The sequence below is a fragment of the Carassius gibelio genome, chromosome B6 (genome assembly GCF_023724105.1).
Source record: "Carassius gibelio isolate Cgi1373 ecotype wild population from Czech Republic chromosome B6, carGib1.2-hapl.c, whole genome shotgun sequence".
Taxonomy (NCBI): domain Eukaryota; kingdom Metazoa; phylum Chordata; class Actinopteri; order Cypriniformes; family Cyprinidae; genus Carassius; species Carassius gibelio.
This window is the reverse complement of record NC_068401.1, coordinates 28,217,517-28,236,287: the sequence shown is the minus strand read 5'-3', so window position 1 is coordinate 28,236,287 and position 18,771 is coordinate 28,217,517. Positions and strand designations below refer to the sequence as shown.

Here is an 18,771-nt window from a genome sequence, read left to right as displayed (position 1 = left end):
ACACACACACACACACACACACACACACATCTGAAGTTCTTAATTGCAGTAAGACTGGATGATTCACTCGCTGCTGATATGAAGGATTATGGGATTAACTTTTCTCCAGATGATCAATAATTCGATTAGACAAAACAAAAAGGTTAAGACTTTAAAACACTTGAGCTTAAACACACACACTCCAGTGTGTCCATGTGATAACCTCCATCACAGCTCCTCTTTTGTTAAACTCGTTAATTCAAGGCAAATCATCCATTTAAGAGCCCACATTGTGCACTTTTATCTTTCATTTCATTCCTCATTTATAATGTCAGTCAAGGTCTTTTGCTACTGCACCTTTAAGACATATATATATGCAAATGACTCTGATCTGATTGGCTAACCTCTACACAACCACATATTTCATGCAGCTGTTTGAGTAGATCCTCAGGAGCACAAAAGCAGTCTGAAGTCTCTGGGTATATTTGTAGCAATAGACAACAATACATTGTTTGGGTCAAAATTATCAAGTTTTCTTTTATGGCAAAAATCTTTAGGATATTAAGTAAAGATCATGTTCCATGAAGATATTTAGTAAATTTCCTACAGTAAATCTAACAAAACTTACTCTTTTTTTTTTTTTTTTTTTTTATACGCTTTGCTAAGAACTTCATTTGGACAACTTTAAAGGCAATTTTCTCAATATTATGAGATTTACAAATAGTTGCATCTCAGCCAAATATTGTCCGATTCTAACTAACCATACATCAATGGAAAGCTGATTTATTCAGATGATGTATTTCGAAACACTGGTTTACGACTGGTTTTGTGCTCCAGGGTCACAGATGTAAATGTGGGCGGACACATGTTAATGATGATGTCATCATGGCGACAGGTTGTTTTTGTGTGGAGTTTAGAGTCTGATATGCGCTCGAGTATCATCTGGTTTCATCCGGAGAGCATCCTATCGCGTGATGGTTTGCCCGGGGCCAAGGCGAGAGGAGACAGGCTATCAAACACTTTTTAATTAAGTGCTGGAGAACAAGGGGCCAATGCTAAATTACTCTGTCAGGGTTTTAAATGGAGCTTGTGCTTTTGCCGAGCAGCGCCTCAGACTCTCAGCCAGCCGTTTTCATTATCCTCCGAAGAAAAGTGAAGGAACGGGAAACACAGAAACTGACAGAACACAAAGAGACAGGGAACAAAGAATGACTTCTTGTATTTGGAAGGCATATTCTTATTATATTTCTCACTGTTCTCTTAAATGCACACATAAAATGTCAAAATCATTAAAAAAGTCCTTTAAAGGTGGCAGTGTGATATTTCTGCTTTACTAGCAACAGAAGGGCATCTCAAACGCACCCTCCGTTTCTCATTGGCCAGTTAAACTGGTAGCCCCGCCCCCAAACTCGTGACATGATTAACCAATTAGAATTTAGAGTCAGCTTTGTAATAATTTCACAGAACATGAGACAAACATGGAAAATTAAGAGCACAGCAACACATGATTATATATTACACCAAAGCATATTAACATCAGACTTCATATAATATCAGGAGTTTGTGATGATTATTATTGATTATGTGTACAGTCATGATGTTTTATCTGGATTCAGGAGGGGATGTTCAACAGCAGATCGATGGAGTCTTGTGTGACGTATAGAGCAGACACACACACACACATTACAGGCGTGTGTGTGTGTGTACTGTACACTAACGCATCAATAATCCGATCTGATGACACTGTAATGTACATCATCTCATTGATCTCTCACTGTATGTCCTACATGCGTGTGAGAGACTACAATAACGTTATAACACACACTCATGCGTGACTGTTTCACGTGTGAATGCTATTACAATCACCTCATGATCTGAAAAACATCATGATTCAAAACTGCAATGCATGATTAAATCATAATTGCATCAAGACTGAAACCACTTCAAACGAATTCTAGCGAGAGAACATGTTGCAATATTAGACAGTAGTTTCTATATACAACAGAAAGTCCCCACAAACACAGAACAGCCTTGTGTTCACCCCTCCTTCTGTGTTCAGGTCAGTTTGACCAACATTTCTTGACTTTTTGTGACTTTTTCCTGATGCAGTGTCAAGAATGTACAACAGTTCAGTGTGTTCTGGAAAGGATGAGCACATTCTGACTAACACTGACTCCTCAAAACACCAGCAACACACTTTATAACAAGGTATTTAACATTAGTTAATGCATTGACTAACAGTGAGAATTTTCTATTATTTTCTTTGCTTTTGATTTATTCAAAACTATAAACGAGCGTCTAACATCAAGCCAAACTTATGACAGTGAGTCGCTTTTCTATGCTGCACACGGAAAAGTAAAACTAAACTAAAAAATAAATCTGGAAATAAATATATGTGGGAATAATTAAATGCATATAAAAATAAATAAATAAATGCATGAATAAATCCATTTTAAAATAAATTAAATAAATATAAATTCATGAAATTATAAGTAAATAAAACTTAAAAAGAATAAAAATAAATGTAAAATAAATACAGAAACTAATACACAAAGGAAATAAAGTTATTTAAAATATATCTTCCGGTCCTTCATTCTGCTTTATTCAGTGAAACCTTACTACAGTTTTATAAAAGCAATCAACCCTGTGAAGGGGGTTTTAGGCACTCCACTAAAGATTATTGAAAATCATCCTGTCCAGATCATTTGTGACTGAAGCCAGCGCTGTGAAGTGTGTGAAGTGTGTGTGCTCACCTGTCTGTCGGTGAGTGTGTAGATGAACTGCAGGTCTGGGCTGAAGAGTGTGTCCCGCAGCACCGGACTGCCCTCGCTCACCGGGACGCTCTCGTACAGCAGCGCCGGCCGTGACGGACTCACCGAATTAACCAGAATCTGACGAAACACAAGCCACAGACCATTAACATCTCATTAATATCCCATAACACCAGACCAGACGCTTCGATCATGTGAAAACACAGACATCATTACAGTAATGACATCAGAGCGTCAGGACAACCATCACTGTGAACATAATCATCTGAGTCTGCGTCTCAGGAGAGAACCGAGAGAGATGAGAGCGATTCGATCCCTGCATCACACGAATACAAGAGAAACATTCACACAATCCACTTAGAAACACACATCGCTTCTCACACTGACTGACACTCATCTGAAGTCTTCACAAAAGTCATCAAAACCACTGGCTCTCCATCGAATGTCAAATCATTGTGATGCATTCAAACTGCAAACTCTGCTAACGAATCAAATAGCACTCCACTTTTACAAGCAGAGACAAGAATGAGCGAACATTTAGCAAAAACACATTCAAGTTAAAGGGATCATTAAGTAAATTCAGTTTGAAGATAATTAGCAGAATATGCATGAAAATGTTGTTTTCCAGCACTACTGTTCAAAAGTTGGATTTTTTAAAATAATGTTTTACATTTAGTTCGCAAATACACATTAAAAGACAGTAAAGACATTTTCTATTGTTACAAATTGATATATTTATTTGGTCTTAAATCCTGAAAAATAAAATGCGTCATGGTTTACACAAAAATATAGCACAACTGTTCAACACTGATAATAATCAGAAATGTTTCTTGAGCAGTAAATAATCATATTATTCATGATTTCTGAAGATCATGTGACACTGAAGACTGGAGGAATGATGCTGAAAATACAGCGGAGCATCACAGAAATAAATTACACTTTAACACAGATTCACACAGAAAACAGATATTTTAACTTGTAATAATATTTCCCAATTTTGGTGTTTTTCCTGTATCTTTAATAAAAAAAATGCAGCCTTGGCGAGCAGAAGTGTCTTCGATTAAAAATGTTTTTAAAAGTCTCACCGATCACAAACTTTGGAACGGAACACAGCTTTCACTATCTGTGATCTGCAGAAGAAACACAGTCACTCTCGACTGAATGATGACAGATGTTTCATTCAGATACAGTGAGCATATATGAGTGTATGAATGTAAAGAGACCCGGGGGAAGTATACATTACTAATGTAAATCTGTTGAACACATCCATCTCTTCTATTGCTCTCAGTAAACATGCAGCGTCTGTGACGGTGACGAGGTGATCGCTCTCCTGTGAACACACGCTTCTGCGCTTCAGCTAACAGGAGATGAGGAGAGAGTATCTGGAGAGTCTGTTAATATAGCAACATTTCATCTCAAATCACTTACACACACGGAGCATACATGAATGAGCAACACACACATCCAATCCAGTTTTATTGCCGTTACAGAGCCAATGAAGGGAAGATATTAAAACAAGCCACAACGCACAGGTGATACTTCAGTGTCTTTGAGATATTATAGTAGTATTTATTCATATTTTGAATTAGTTTTTATATTTTCAATTTTCATTTTAATTAAGGTTTTTTTTAAATATGCCTATTTAGTTTTTTTTTATGTGTGTCTCTGGAGCACAAAGCAGTCTGAAGTCTCTGGGGTATATTTGTAGCAAAAGCCAAAAATATTGTGTGGGTCAAAATTATTGATTTTTCTTTTATGACAAAAGTAATTAGGATATTAAGTAAAGATCATGTTCCATGAAGATATATTAAAAAAATGTCCTACTGTAAGTATATCATAACATAATTTTTGATTAGTGATATACACTGATAAGAACTTCATTTGGACAACTTTAAAGATGATTTTCTTCATATTTAGATGGTTTTGCACCCTCAGATTTTCAAATAGTTGTATCTCAGTCAAATATTGCCCTCCTAAACCACACAACAATGGAAACATCATATATTCAGCTATTTTAGTAAAAGTTTATGGTTTGTTCTTTAAACATGTTCATTTACCTGTAGTTTAATTCGTTTAAAAAAAAAATTCATCTTTATGTGTTTCTTTAAATAAAATATATATATATATATATATATATATATATATATATATATATATATATATTTTTATTATTATTATTTTTTTTTTTTTGCAAAAGTTTTTGCATTTTTGTTGTTTTAGAATTCTTTAAATACATCTATAGAGTTTTTATTATTTTCTCATTTTATTTTTTTATTATTTAGCAATGCGTGTTAAGTATTAAATGTTTACCACAAGTTAAACTAAGACATGCTACCTTGGCAAATACTTGAATACTGCTGTGAGACACGTTTCATGTGTTTACATGTATAGGAGGAGAATCGGATGGTTTCCAGATGATGCTCTCTTTCACAGACGTGACGCTGATGTATCTGTGCTTACCGGGACTACAGGAAGTCAAATAAACACACGACAGGAAGAGAAACACGCCAGTATCTGCTCCAGACGTCAATTCATGAAAGCACCACAGATTATTATTCTTAACTAAAACCAGAAATCACATTTTCACGTCTTGAAATAGAACATGAACAATGAACATTAACTGAAATATTTCAGTCTTATAATTCAGGTAGGTGCAAAAGAAAGCATTTCTCAGGTTAAAGTACTAAAATTATATTAAAAAAATTATATTAAACTTAAGAACCTTATAAAATTTAAAGTGGGGTGGGGGTGAAAAATACAATTAAATGAAAGCAGAAAATATTTTAGATTTTAGATTTCCCCAGTGCATGAGAAGAGGAGTGTGTCTCTCGTGTGTCCGTCTGAGGATGATTAAAGACGAGCACTCTTCCTCACATCACATCCGGCGCTGGTGAACTAATGTGAGTCTGATGCTGACGGATCTCACACTGGGAAGCTGCTGCTGATGCTGGCTCAGGTTTCAGAGACTGCAGACATCATGCCAGTCACTTTAAACATGCGCACACTAAATTTAGCACACGTTCAGCTGCACACAAACTCTCATGAAATATTAACAAGACCAGAACAGAAACAAAAACAGACGCAAAGCCAAACTGTCTGTGAATGACTCGTTTACACAATCTAGAGCTGCTGCGTGATACACACACACACACACACACACAGTAAACAATGTAGAAATACTGTGGGAAATGCAGTAAACACACACACACATACCCGGCACCCACCAGAGACACAAATAACACAAACACAGGAAGAGTGTGGGTGTATGTGTGTGTGTGTGTGTGTGTGTGTATAATCTGCAGTCACTAGAGGACTGGTCTTCCTCAGGGAGAAGTAGGCGATTACCAAAGCACCGATGCCTAAAATGAGTGTTTAAGGAAGTCAGACGTAATTAAACGATGAAATATTCCACTTCCTGTCCCTTGATATTACTGTGGCGTCCACCCACACACACACACACACACACACACACAACATCTGAAAGAATCAGAGTCGCAAACTAAAAAAGTTAGAAATCTGTCCAGCCTGTTCCTCTTTAATTCAACACCAGCAGAAAAACCCCCAGAGCAACGGAGAGAGAGAAAAACATCTTCACTGTTTAAATATTAAAGCCATTCATTGTTCATTTGAGTTCAATCAAATATATATATATATATATATATATATACCTAAAGGAAGACACACACACTCACGCACACACACACACACACACACACACACACACACACACACAGTCGCACATTTACCCACACACATGCAGATACACACACACACACACACATACACACAGCAGCGGTGTGTTGACAGCTGGGTGGTCGCCCGGCAACCAGGTGGGAAACAGATGCTGAAGCTGCGGTCTGGCCTGTTGCCACGGTAACAGCGGGGGCATCGACCCCTGGATGCTCTGAACTCACAGCAAGTGTTTAGAGCTTCATCAGAGCGACCGCGAGACAACGCCAGCGCCGCCAATTAAGAGTGAAGAGTGTATCGATCCGCATCCGTGTGTGTGTGTGTAATCAACAGAGCTCTAGGGGGGTCTGGAAGGATGTTCTTGGGGGTCAAACAGGAAGTGAACAAAGTTTGAATGAAGGCAGAGAAGCTCTGTGTTTCACGACTGCACTTATAAAATTACACTAATTAGACGATGACTCTGGAGATAAACCGATTTTAATAACATGAAGAAAAAAAATGACATTAAATTATCTTTTAATTAGACAAATTAAATGCTTTAGTAATGAATTAATCTGTAATTGATGAAAGAATCTTGAGCAATGCTTTTCAAATAAAGTGTGAACTGAATGTAAACTCATTTAAACAGATTATTAAATAAAGGCAGGAAAACAACTAAATGATAATGAAATTCAGTTCAGATAGTTTCAGGATTGGTTTTATGGACTATCTCAAATTACCGTGGATTTACCATCTAATGCCGTCACCACAGCACATGTGTGTGTATAAACAGCTCTTCCTTGAGGAACTGATGGAAACAATAGAAATGAATCATGGGAACTTCATGTTCTGTCAGAGAAAAGCACGGGCTCATATAAAACGTCTTTAAAGTCGGGGCAGAGATCTGATCAGAGGATTCAGAGGCCGGGCAGCCCATCACACACACACACACACACACACACACACACACACACAGGGACAGGAAGGAGCAGCGGTGGCTCATAACACACAGGAAGATGTTAATTCACTTCCACAGGTGTTCAGCACATTTCCTCTTTCAGCATTGCTCAAATCCCTGCTCCACCATCACAAACAACACAAATACACCAAACCTCCTCAAAAAATAAACTAAACTAAACTAAAATAAAATAAAATACATTAAATTAGTAATAAAATAAAACAAATAAATAAACAAATAAAATAAGATTTTAAAAAAAATTGTGCCCAAAACAAAGTAAAACTAAATAGAAAAAATATCATTAAATCATTAAATCTCGACCCTAATTGACAAATTATACACTGAGTTATTTGCTCTGTATCAAACAAAACAAAGTGCCGTTATTAAAACTAACTGAATATTTAAAATATAAATATATAATATATAATAATTATAATATATATATATATATATATATATATATATATATATATATATATATATATATATATATATATATATATAATTCGGGAGCACCGTTTGAGAACAGGAAAAACACCTCAGCACAAAAGCACATAATATACACACACATATTTAATAGTGGCAAAATACTACACTAATATTAACAAAATTATCAAATCATAGTTACAAGACCGTTTGGTTTCTTCATAGGCAGCATTTTAAAGTATCAGAGATGTGCTCCTGATGCACATCCAGAATGACATCAGAAATCAATAGAGTCACATCCCTCGTGTGCTTCACATGTGTGTCATCTATGGGCCTCTATTTCAGCTAGGATGCTGTCTATGTAGGGAACACACACTGCTCTCTCATATCTCCCTCTGCTTTAGAGATGCTACTAACTGTGAGTGATCAAGTAGTGTGAGTGTGTGTGTGTGTGTGCGTGCGTGTGTGTGTGTGTGTGCGTGCGCCTAATCCAACAGGTTGCTATGGTAACCCCTCCTGAAGCATTAAGCGCTGATCGCTGCAGAACAGGTCCAATGAACAGATCAATCAAAATGATTAGCTGGAGTACAGCAGAAGATCACAGCTAATACACAGCACAATTACACAGCAGAAACGACCCTGACGGACACACACACACACACACACACACAGACAGACACACACACACACACACACACACACACACACACACAGGCTTTTGAATCAGACAGTATTCAGAGAGCACTGCATTGCTGACAGACAGATACAGTAAATATGGTACAGTAAAGTCAACGAGTGTTATTTTGTGTCCTCTGGGGATTCACAGCACTTTCCTAATAAGACATCCGTCTCCTGGCAACAGTTTCTATTAGCTAATTAACAGCCTAAATGAGGACATGCTTATTTTTGGCATCAGCACACATGCAAAAGATTAAAGGGAGGCTTCACCCAAAAATGAAATCCTGTCATCATCACTCAGCCGCATGTTGATCTAAACCGGTTTGAGAACACACTCTTCTGCGTTTAATGAAAGGAAACGCTGACCAGCGGCTGTGATGCGCAGAAGTCTGGCTTCCTGTGAACATGATTCAGTCACGTCTGGTTTCTCACGAAGATACAGTGCACATGAATTATGAAGCTTCACTGGAGATTGAGATCATTTCTGAAGCAAAAGACATGAGAAAATCATGACAAAAAAATTATTCATTCCACAACCTTATAAACCATCGGTTTTCAACAAGAGAGAAACTTTAAGGACAAAAATTTAAATATTATATAATAATACAAATATCATAAATAATACAAAAAAAAAAATTATTGTAATTTTATTTATTTTTTTCATTATATAAATTTTTTTTAGTTATTAGAATCACAATAAAATAATCATATTATTATTATCAATAGTAAAATAATATTTTAAAATCATATTGATATACAAATCAAAAACATTTTGGCCAAATTGTGCAAACAAACACAGCAAAGCACACAAAAAAGCGCAATTTTACCAATGGTGTTTGTCAACTGATGAAACAAGCATCTAAAAACACTAGCTGTTTTCATTCAGCCTCATTTGCATATTAATTCCTCTACATGTGGCCGTGTCACTCAAAAGAGCGCGACTTGATTTTATCCATCAGGAATCGACTGGATGGTGAAAAGTGTATTCTTCAGTATAAATAAAGCAAAAGTGTAAAACAGGGTCAGTTTTGATTCCATATTGACATTCAGCAGCATGAGGTCATGTGACTGGTATTTGACATGATTATCATCACATTGATTGTTCTGTAGAGAGCTTCATGTTCACAGAGCTGGAGACCGTGATAATCACACACACACACACACACACGTTCAGCGCCGCTCAGGGGTTTGACCTCGCCTGATGGAGGGCCACAAACTATTACAAGCCTTTTCTGCTAAGAGCAGAGCAATTGAAAATCCATTCACCCCCCATCCACACACACACACACACACACAGCCTCCATCTGCAGTTACTGGCCCACTAAACAGCACAATACACACACTATCATGAGAGCCACACACACACACATGCAGACACACACACACACACACACACACAGTCATTGTCTTGTCAAATGTCTTGTTTTTCCTCAGTAAAAAATAACCACATTTGGAACGACATGAGTGACAGTAAATAATTTTGATGGGACTAAACCAGCGTTATCTTACTAGTCTGCTTTACACTGTTGTAGTATTTATTAACACTTATTGAAATGAGCTTTTAGCATTAAGCGTTTTCATTATAATTTTAGTTAACATTTTAGTAATTTAAAGTGGTTTTGTCCTTTTACTTTTTTTCTGTAGCTTTAATTTTTATTTCAGTTTTTGTTTTTGTAATTTTAGAATTTTTTTCTATTTTCTTTAGTAATTTTGTTTAATTATATTTATACACTTACGGGAGGTTTTCTCTGAGCTGGTCAGGTACAGTTTTAATCACATCCAAATCAAAAACATCTATGCTTTTCCTCACACAACTGCTGTAAAAACTACACCGCAAATTACTCAGAAACCCAATCCCACCCGGATACCGATGACCGTGACCCCTCAACACTGAACTGGTTTACACCTTTATCTAAAACCGTAACTAAAGGTCCTATTTCTCAAGATTTCAAATATGCAAACATTTCTTTTAGACTAGACGATTACAAAACTTATTTTAGTCATAGCGCACATCCCTATATTTTTTTATCTTTCACTCATCAAACAGAGGTGAGATGTACAATCAGGCCCAAACAACACACACACACACACACACACACACACAGTAAATCCTCTTTTCTCCCTCACTGAACTGGTTCTCGGGTGGCCTTGACTGTGCACACGTCAGATGGCTCTTTTGGCCCAGATGTACGGCTCTGTTGGGCTGCCAGCACTCTCTAATCAAACTATGGATTTAACATTCAGTCGGTGGCAGATAACGGCTCCTCCTGAACACTCAGAGCACATCTATCCAGAATCACGCCAGAGAAATGAGCCCTCACGCCGAGCGCTTCTACAGTCCTTCACGTGATGTACTGTGCTCTCAAACACAGAGAGACACTTGTGTCAATGGACTTCATGAGAGCACTTCATCTGAACGAGCAGCTCGCCATCCTCCACGCTTTACAGAACGCATCAAATATCACTTCATCAGCTGCGTTTGAGCTCATATATTAATACACATCCAGAAAATCGTACTCTGTTACTAACGTAACCTCGGTTCCCTGAAATACGGTAACGACTACTGCGTCGAAGACGCTTATGGGAAAAACTCATTTTTTCTCCTGAACTGAAGCCTTATTCAATCACGCAGTGAAACTGCACGGCCATTGGATTGTGCAGTGTTATTAAAACAAACCAATGGCTCAGCAGTGGTGCTGCACGAACCTATGGCAGCGAATCCCGCCAAAATGGCCGGGGAATATGGCTATATATTGGCCACTTCGCCACAGGAATTCAGGTTACTTTGAAGCGACGACTAAGTCGTGCAGCCTTTTAGCATGGCAAGGAACGCAGTTCTCGTTCCCGTATTTCAGGGAACCGAGGTTATGTTAGTAACCGAGTACGTTCCCTTTCAATACTTCACTCGTACTGCATCGAAGACGCTTATGGGAACCCAGTTCAATCACGCCATGCTAAGAAGGGGGGACGACCAACGCAATCATACTTGATCTGTGAAACCAAGATATGACAATAGCAACTAGGAAAGGTGACCTTCACACCGAAAGTACCCTAGCATGAAGTGCCGGGACGTCTAGATTATAAAATCTAGCAAATGTGGACGGCGAGTTCCAACCAGCCACTGCACAAATTTCTGCGATAGTCTCACCACTAGACCATGCCCAGGAAGAAGACACTGCTCTCGTGGAATGGGCTCTTACTCCAATTGGGCTTTGCAGGCCCAGAGAAGAGTAGGCCAGCTGGATTGCATCAACAATCCACTTTTAAAGCCTTTGCTTTGAGACCGGTAACCCTCTGCCGCGGTTTCCAAAACATATGAGGAGCTGCTCTGATCGCCTTATTGGCGCAGAACACTCTATGTAGACTTTTAGAGCCCTCACTGGGCAAAGCAGTTTCAGCTCTCGATAATCCTCTGTGTTTTGTAATGCAGAGAGAGTGACCACTTGTGCTCTGAAAGGTGTGGAGAGCACCTTTGGTACACAGCCATGCCTTGGTTTCAGGACGACCTTCGAGTCGTTAGGCCTGAATTCTAGGCAATTAGGGCTTATCGAGAGTGCTTGCAAATCGCCCACATGCTTAACAGACGCTAGTGCCAACAGCAGAGCGGTCTTTAGCGACAGGGCCTTAAGGCCTATGGACTGTAGCGGTTTAAAGGGGGCCCCCTTTAGGGCTCTCATTACCGTGGGCAGGTCCCATGAAGGGACAGTGGGAGGGCAAGGTGGATGAAGGTCAATGTAATTGAGCATGCGGATTCCCTTCTGCCTGAGAGGGGAGAGAGCCGCATCCATGCACTTTGTAAACGTGCGAGGCACCAGAGACAGCCTAAAGGGCTGTGATGGGGGGCTATCTGGATGTGAAAGTAAGCGTCTTTCAGATACAGCGAAAAGAACCAATCCCCTTAACGTATTTGTGAGAGGATTTGTTTCAACATGATCATTCTGAAGCGCCGTCTCATGAGGGCACGGTTCAGATGTCTTAAATCGAGGATGGGGCGCAGCCCGCCATCCTTCTTGGGAACTAGAAAGTAACGGCTGTAAAACCCTGAGTCGCGGTGTGCTGGGGGAATGATTTCTATAGCTCCCTTCACCAGCAGATTTTCCACTGTGGTGACCACCCCGCGAACTGAAGGGAATAGCAGTGTTTTATTATTCCCATGACCCAATCTGATACCCCGGGAATGGCTTGCCATTGTGAGGCCCGGATGGACAGAGGTTGGATTAACTTGAGTGTTTGTCTGTCGTGGGGGGACATAGCACTCGTCAGTGTTATGTGAGGAAAACTGCTCTTTTTGTGAAGGAGTGTGTTTTTTATTTTGTGCACTATAACAGCGCTTTGCTGTCTGGGCCCTAAAAAGGGCCCATTGTTTGCAGCAAGAACACCACTTGTAGCACTGCTATGGAGTGGAGCGCTGCGGCTGCTTGCCCTGCCGATGAGTAAGCACGCCCGGAGAGCGCTGACGTCGTACGGCAGGGTTTGGACGAATGGTTGGCCTTGGCTTTCCATCCAATAGCCGTGGGCGGTCAGAGATGCATGGCCACAGACTCGTCCAGCGGCGGCAATCGTTCGTATCCTCTCTCTTCAGCGCCGGCAATTGAGGTGAGGGCGGATGAAGATGAAGTACGCAAGCGTGCCGAGTAGGGGGCACGCCACGATTTTGTAGGCTCGTCGTGGTCCTCTCCGGGAAGAACAGGGTGGTTCGCTGACGAGGGGCTTGCTGGCGCCCCGGTAGAAACCATTCATCCAGACGGCTACGGGCTGGTTCCTCTGGAGAAGACCAATCCAGACCCAGCTCATCCACTGCCCTGGAGAGAACGCGGATAAGCTTGGAGTCCAACCCGAGTTTCGGGCGGCTGGGTTCAGATAACATCAAGGGTGCGGGGTCCGGCGAGCCCGACAGCTCCTCAGCATCTGAAGCAGCTAGAGACATGCTGTCCTCTAGCAGTTCTTCCTCAGTCCCTCCAAACAAGACCAGATCACTTGCAGCAGCAGAGGGACATTGGTCTGGCTGAACAAAGAGGACTGGGGTATCTCCTCTGGGCGGAGAAAACGAGGCACGCGGGGGGCTGAGCCAGCGTGAGATCGCTTTCATCCTGTTGCTTTAAACCTCTGCCCTGACTTTTCTTCCTTTCCGGCTCGCAGGAGGAAGAAAACGAGAGCGAGCGAGAGGAGCGAGATCGCTCTCTGAAAAGAAAGCGACTCGCAAGCGCAGAGCGACGATATTCATGTTCTCGCAATGGGAACAGGAATTCCCCGTGAGTGCTGCGTCAGTGTGGGGTTTCTCCAAGCACGCGTCACACTCGCTGTGCCCGTCATCAGCGTGCAGAGGGGCTCTGCACAAGCTGCAATGACAAGACGGCATTTGAAACAACACCGTAGAAAAGGCTCTTTTAGAGAAATTTGCTCTTTCAATCACTCTCTCTCGTCGAATGACCGCAGGGAAGCGATGTATCGGCAGCGGGGACCGGCAGTCGCAGTCCATTGCGAGGCGTGTCAACGGCGAGATCAGCAAAGCGATGCGACGTCGTCGCTGAAGGAGAAGAAATCTGAATTCCTGTGGCGAAGCGGCCAATATATTGCCAGATTCCCCGCCCATTTTGGTGGGCTTTGGCGGGATTCGCTGCCATAGGTAAGTGCAGCATCACTGCTGAGCCATTGGTTTGTTTTAATAACACTGCACAATCCAATGGCCGTACAGTTTCACTGCGTGATTGAATAAGGCTTCAGTTCAGGAGAAAAAAAGGTGTTTTTCCCATAAGCGTCTTCGACGCAGTACGAGTGAAGTATTGAAAGGGAAATACAGACTTGAGTGAATACTGTATGGCAACAAAACAACAGCAATAGACAATATTAAAGATTTTTGTGTGTGTGTGTGTATTTTGCACCTCTGAACGATGGTGTAACATTCATTATTGGAGGTAAAAGCGCAGTAACACACATCCCCTGTATTATCTGACTATCACACAGAAATCATTCAGAGATATAAAGGCTTGTTTCTGTGGTTCTGGTTTCAGATACTGATTGACTGACATACACTCCAAGATAATCCTGAAACAAACATTCATTATGACTACAGTCAGTTCAGCGAGGCGTTCCAGGACGGCAGGGACAGCTCAGTTTATACCACACATGTTCATAAAACAGCTCCGCTTCGGCTCTCAGTTTAACAAGCGTCTGCCTTCAGACAGAACTGAGTGTGACTGCAGCGCTATCGGCCCCACGAGACACTCACACACACACACACAGTAAAAAACAAAGCCGACGAGGGTCTAATAAAGCAGGACATGCTCTGCTGCTGCGGCATTTTCCCACTAAACCCCAGTTTCCACATACACACACACACACACACACACATGCAGCTAATTAACTAGCTGGTAAAGATGCAGTCGCTGCACTTCTGTAGCCTCACACACTTCACCAGCTTCATTCTGACACTATTACAATAACACAGAGAAACACCTTGACACACACACATGCGCTGATTAAAATGTCAGAACAGCTGGCAAAATCTTTACATGCAGTGTGTTATTAAACCGAGGGGAGTGTGTTATTGTGTGTGTGTGTGTGTGTGATATGATTTAATTTCACTTGAAGAGACTGAACAACTGAAGAATCCCTTAAGTTACCATAGGAACACGATGTGGAAACACACACACACACACTCGCACAGAAAGGCTCGTTTAGGATGGACAGATGTGTAGAGCTGCATCCTACTAGACCAAACACGAGCATATGAGATGATGTTTCACAGATGGACCTTTAGCTCGACGCAAAGAACATTATCACATGCATTTTGTTACCTTTTACCAGATAGTTATGAATGAATATAGGATATGACATATATCTGAAATGTTATTTTCTTTGCAGAAAGTGCAGAGACTCAAACCACAAGCGCCTGTGCATCAGGTTACACAGAGTTTGCATGGTGGACTGTCATTTGTCAGGAATATTTAACTGCTGAAACAGACTAGAATGACGTATTACAGGGAGCTGTATAAGAATATAATTCATTAATAAGGTTTTGCAAGTTGATGTAAAACAAATAAATTATAAAAATGTATTTTTTATAAAACATTTAAATAAGGACTTATTAAAAAAAGAACAAAACATTTGATTTGTTTGCATGTGTCACGTGATCTTTACCCGACGTCTAAGATCCATGTATATATGAGTTCACCTCAAGCATCACCTGAGAATCACTTAACTCAGCCGTCCCGTCCTGTCTCACTCTCTGACCACACACACACACACACACACTGAATACACTTAAAGGTCAAAGAGGAAAGAATGTGTGTTTAGTCTGACTCTCATCCGATTTAATTCCAGGCCAGAAACACGACAACACACACACACACAAACACTCAAAAGACAGACAGATGTGTCTTTGTGCTCGTCCTCGTGTCTAAGCACGTGTGTGTGTGTGTGTGTGTGTGTGTGTGTGTGTGTGTGTGTGTGTGTGTGTGTGTGTGTGTGTGTGTGTGTGTGTGTGTAATGAACACTGTGCTCTTTGTGAGATGGTCTCGAGGCGTCCGTGTGTATGTTTAGGACATGACCGTGGGAACGTTCAAACAGGAGCATCCAGTGGCATATGATCACCATGTGACAGTTACACACACACACACACACACACACACGCACACACACACACACAGAGAGAGAGAGCGAGAGAGAGAGACAGTCGTCTACAACTACACACAGATTTTAAAAAAGCTTGAGCATGTAAAGCGGCAGACAACAAAACTTATAATAAAGAGAACATCATCGTGCACCGATGTGGATGCTTATTTTTATATTTGCGGTTCTTAGTGTGAACGGACTGAATTCAGACTTAAAATTGGCATGACTGGCAGCGTCGAGTGTCTCAGAGTTAATTTAGCACACTCACAGCTGACACTCAATGACTGTTCACTATGACAGTGTGTCCCTGATCACTCTGTGAAAAACAGACTAATTAATAATTAACTAACATTCACACACCAGTTAAAAACTATTTCAATCATGGTTGGTTATAAAGGTGCATTGTATTGTTTTGTAACGTTACAACTGACCAGTGTTGTTGTTAACTAAAAAATAAAATAGATAGGAAATATAAGAATAAAAAAAACTTTAGAAAATTAGAAGTAAAATAAGCAAAAAAAAGTGTGCGTGTGCGTGTGTGTGTGTGTGTCCTCTCGTTCATGGAGACTGTAATTGAATTCACATCCTACATCATGAAACACAATCAGCAGAACACAATGAACCTGACAGCTGTCAGTACTTCATTACTACACTTAAGTATTGTTTTGGTGAACCTGCACTTATGATACTCAATCAATACTCAGTCATTTACTGCTAAGAGGGATAAAAACCATACTTTCTCTTCAGAGTTTCAATTAGATATTCAAAGAGTTTTTAATCATAGGTTTAAATCTTTCCACTTTCCCAATATAATTCAGCTAAAACAGCCTTCTGTTCTGACATATATACAAACCAATATTTGAAACATCAAGTTTTAACAGTTGTGCTGCACAATATTTTTGTGGAAACTGTGATACATTTAATTTTTCAAGATTCTTTAATTCAAAGAAAGCTCAAAAGAACAGCATTTATTGTTTAACCGAATGCTTTTTTTATATTACACATCTTTCCTGTATTTTGATCCATTTAATGCATTCAAAAATAGAAAATCAAAAAAGAAGAAAAAGACCGACAAACTGACTCCACACTGTTTAAAGTCAGTGTATAACACCAAATGAAAACAACCATCCAACATCTATCATCCACAAAAACACTGCAAAACAACCGATGAACAGATGCTGATTGTCATAACGTACACAGTGCCATCTGTAATAATCCATCACCGTCTAATCTATGCTGATGAATCGGAGTAATAATCAATAATCATTCAAAGGGAAACACGCCAGAGTGAATCGGTGTGTTTATGATTGAGTGTGTCTGTGTGTGTGTGTGTGTGTTCTCAGCCAGATCTCACGCTGAGACACTAATTACAGACGTGTAGAGCTCAGCACAACACACACAAGACCCAGCAGCGCTGCTATGTGCACACACACGTGTGTAATTAACCTCCGCTGCTCCAATCACAGCCAACACTTTGAACTGCATGTAAGACGAGCGATAATACAGCATTCCTCTGTGTGTGTGTGTGTGTGTGTGTGTGTGTTTGTGTGCAGTGTATTAACAGAATGTGTTATTCACCCATCTTTTACTATAATTTTCAGTTTTTACCATTTTATTAAAGTGGTTTCTTCTTTCTCTTTGGAGTGTTACAAGCTCTTGGTGCAAGAAAAAGATCTGTAAAGTTGCAAAGACTAAGACTTAAGTCTCAAATCCAAAGAGATATTCTTTAAAATAAAACGTAAAACTAGGGACATTATTAACGGTCTTCACATTTATTTTGAAAGAAGAAGCTCATGATTATGGAAAGGTGCATTAAATTTCTGACGAGTGCTTGCAGTGTTCGGCCAATCACAGTGCACTTGGTCAGCTGGCCAATCAGAGCAGACTGCGCTTGTCGGAAGTGGGAATTTGTAGAAAACAATGTGTTTGAGAGGGACGGAGCATAGAGGACCTACAATAATGTATGGTATTTGAAAAATAATGTTTTTTTTTAACAAAGCATGCCAAAATATTCTGTTACACAAATTACACAAAATAATGATCTTTAAAAAAAAAAGCATCAAATGACCCCTTTAAGTCAAGTGTCACTATTACTAGTACCCAGTCATTTCCATTTGATGCATTTTACATTTACATTGATGCATTTGGCGGATGTTTTTATCCAGAGGATGCATTCCCTGGGAATTGAACCCATGACCTGAGCGTTGCCAGCGGTATGCTCTACTGTTCGAGCTACAACTGAAAAAGTTTTGGCTGTATGATGATAAAACAAAAGGGGGGTTGGGATTGGATTGTAAATCACAATCTCTCGAAAAAGAAAAAAGAAACAATATATTAATGAATGGATACATGAATGGTCGAGTACAATCTCGACTTAAATATTAAGGGTGTAATGTAAAAAGTTAATGTATTCAGACTACTTTTTATTTCTGATTACTACTAATACTTTTTATCTAACTTTTTTTAAACTTGCCAATAAATGAACCATATTGATAGAAAAAGCAAGAGAAAGTAAACATTTTATCATCATAAAATGCATTGAAAAATCACACCAATCTAGGGTTGCCCAAATTGGGTTTAATTCAATTACTGCAGTGGATTTGTAAGTTGATAAAAGCTAGTTATTAATTAAATCATAAATATTTAAAATATTTTATTGATAAACTTGAACACAAA

At 39.8% G+C, this 18,771-nt stretch overlaps 1 protein-coding gene across 2 annotated transcripts in view; it reads right to left on the bottom strand.

Moving 5' to 3' along the window:
• plxna1b (plexin A1b) overlaps nucleotides 1-18,771 on the bottom strand; it is a 210,976-nt gene that overhangs the window by 60,511 nt on the left and 131,694 nt on the right. For both annotated transcript variants that reach the window (XM_052559303.1, XM_052559302.1), the window contains exon 4: nucleotides 2,733-2,870. In XM_052559303.1, the coding sequence (XP_052415263.1) occupies nucleotides 2,733-2,870 (138 nt within the window). The remainder of the gene's footprint in view (nucleotides 1-2,732; nucleotides 2,871-18,771) is intronic.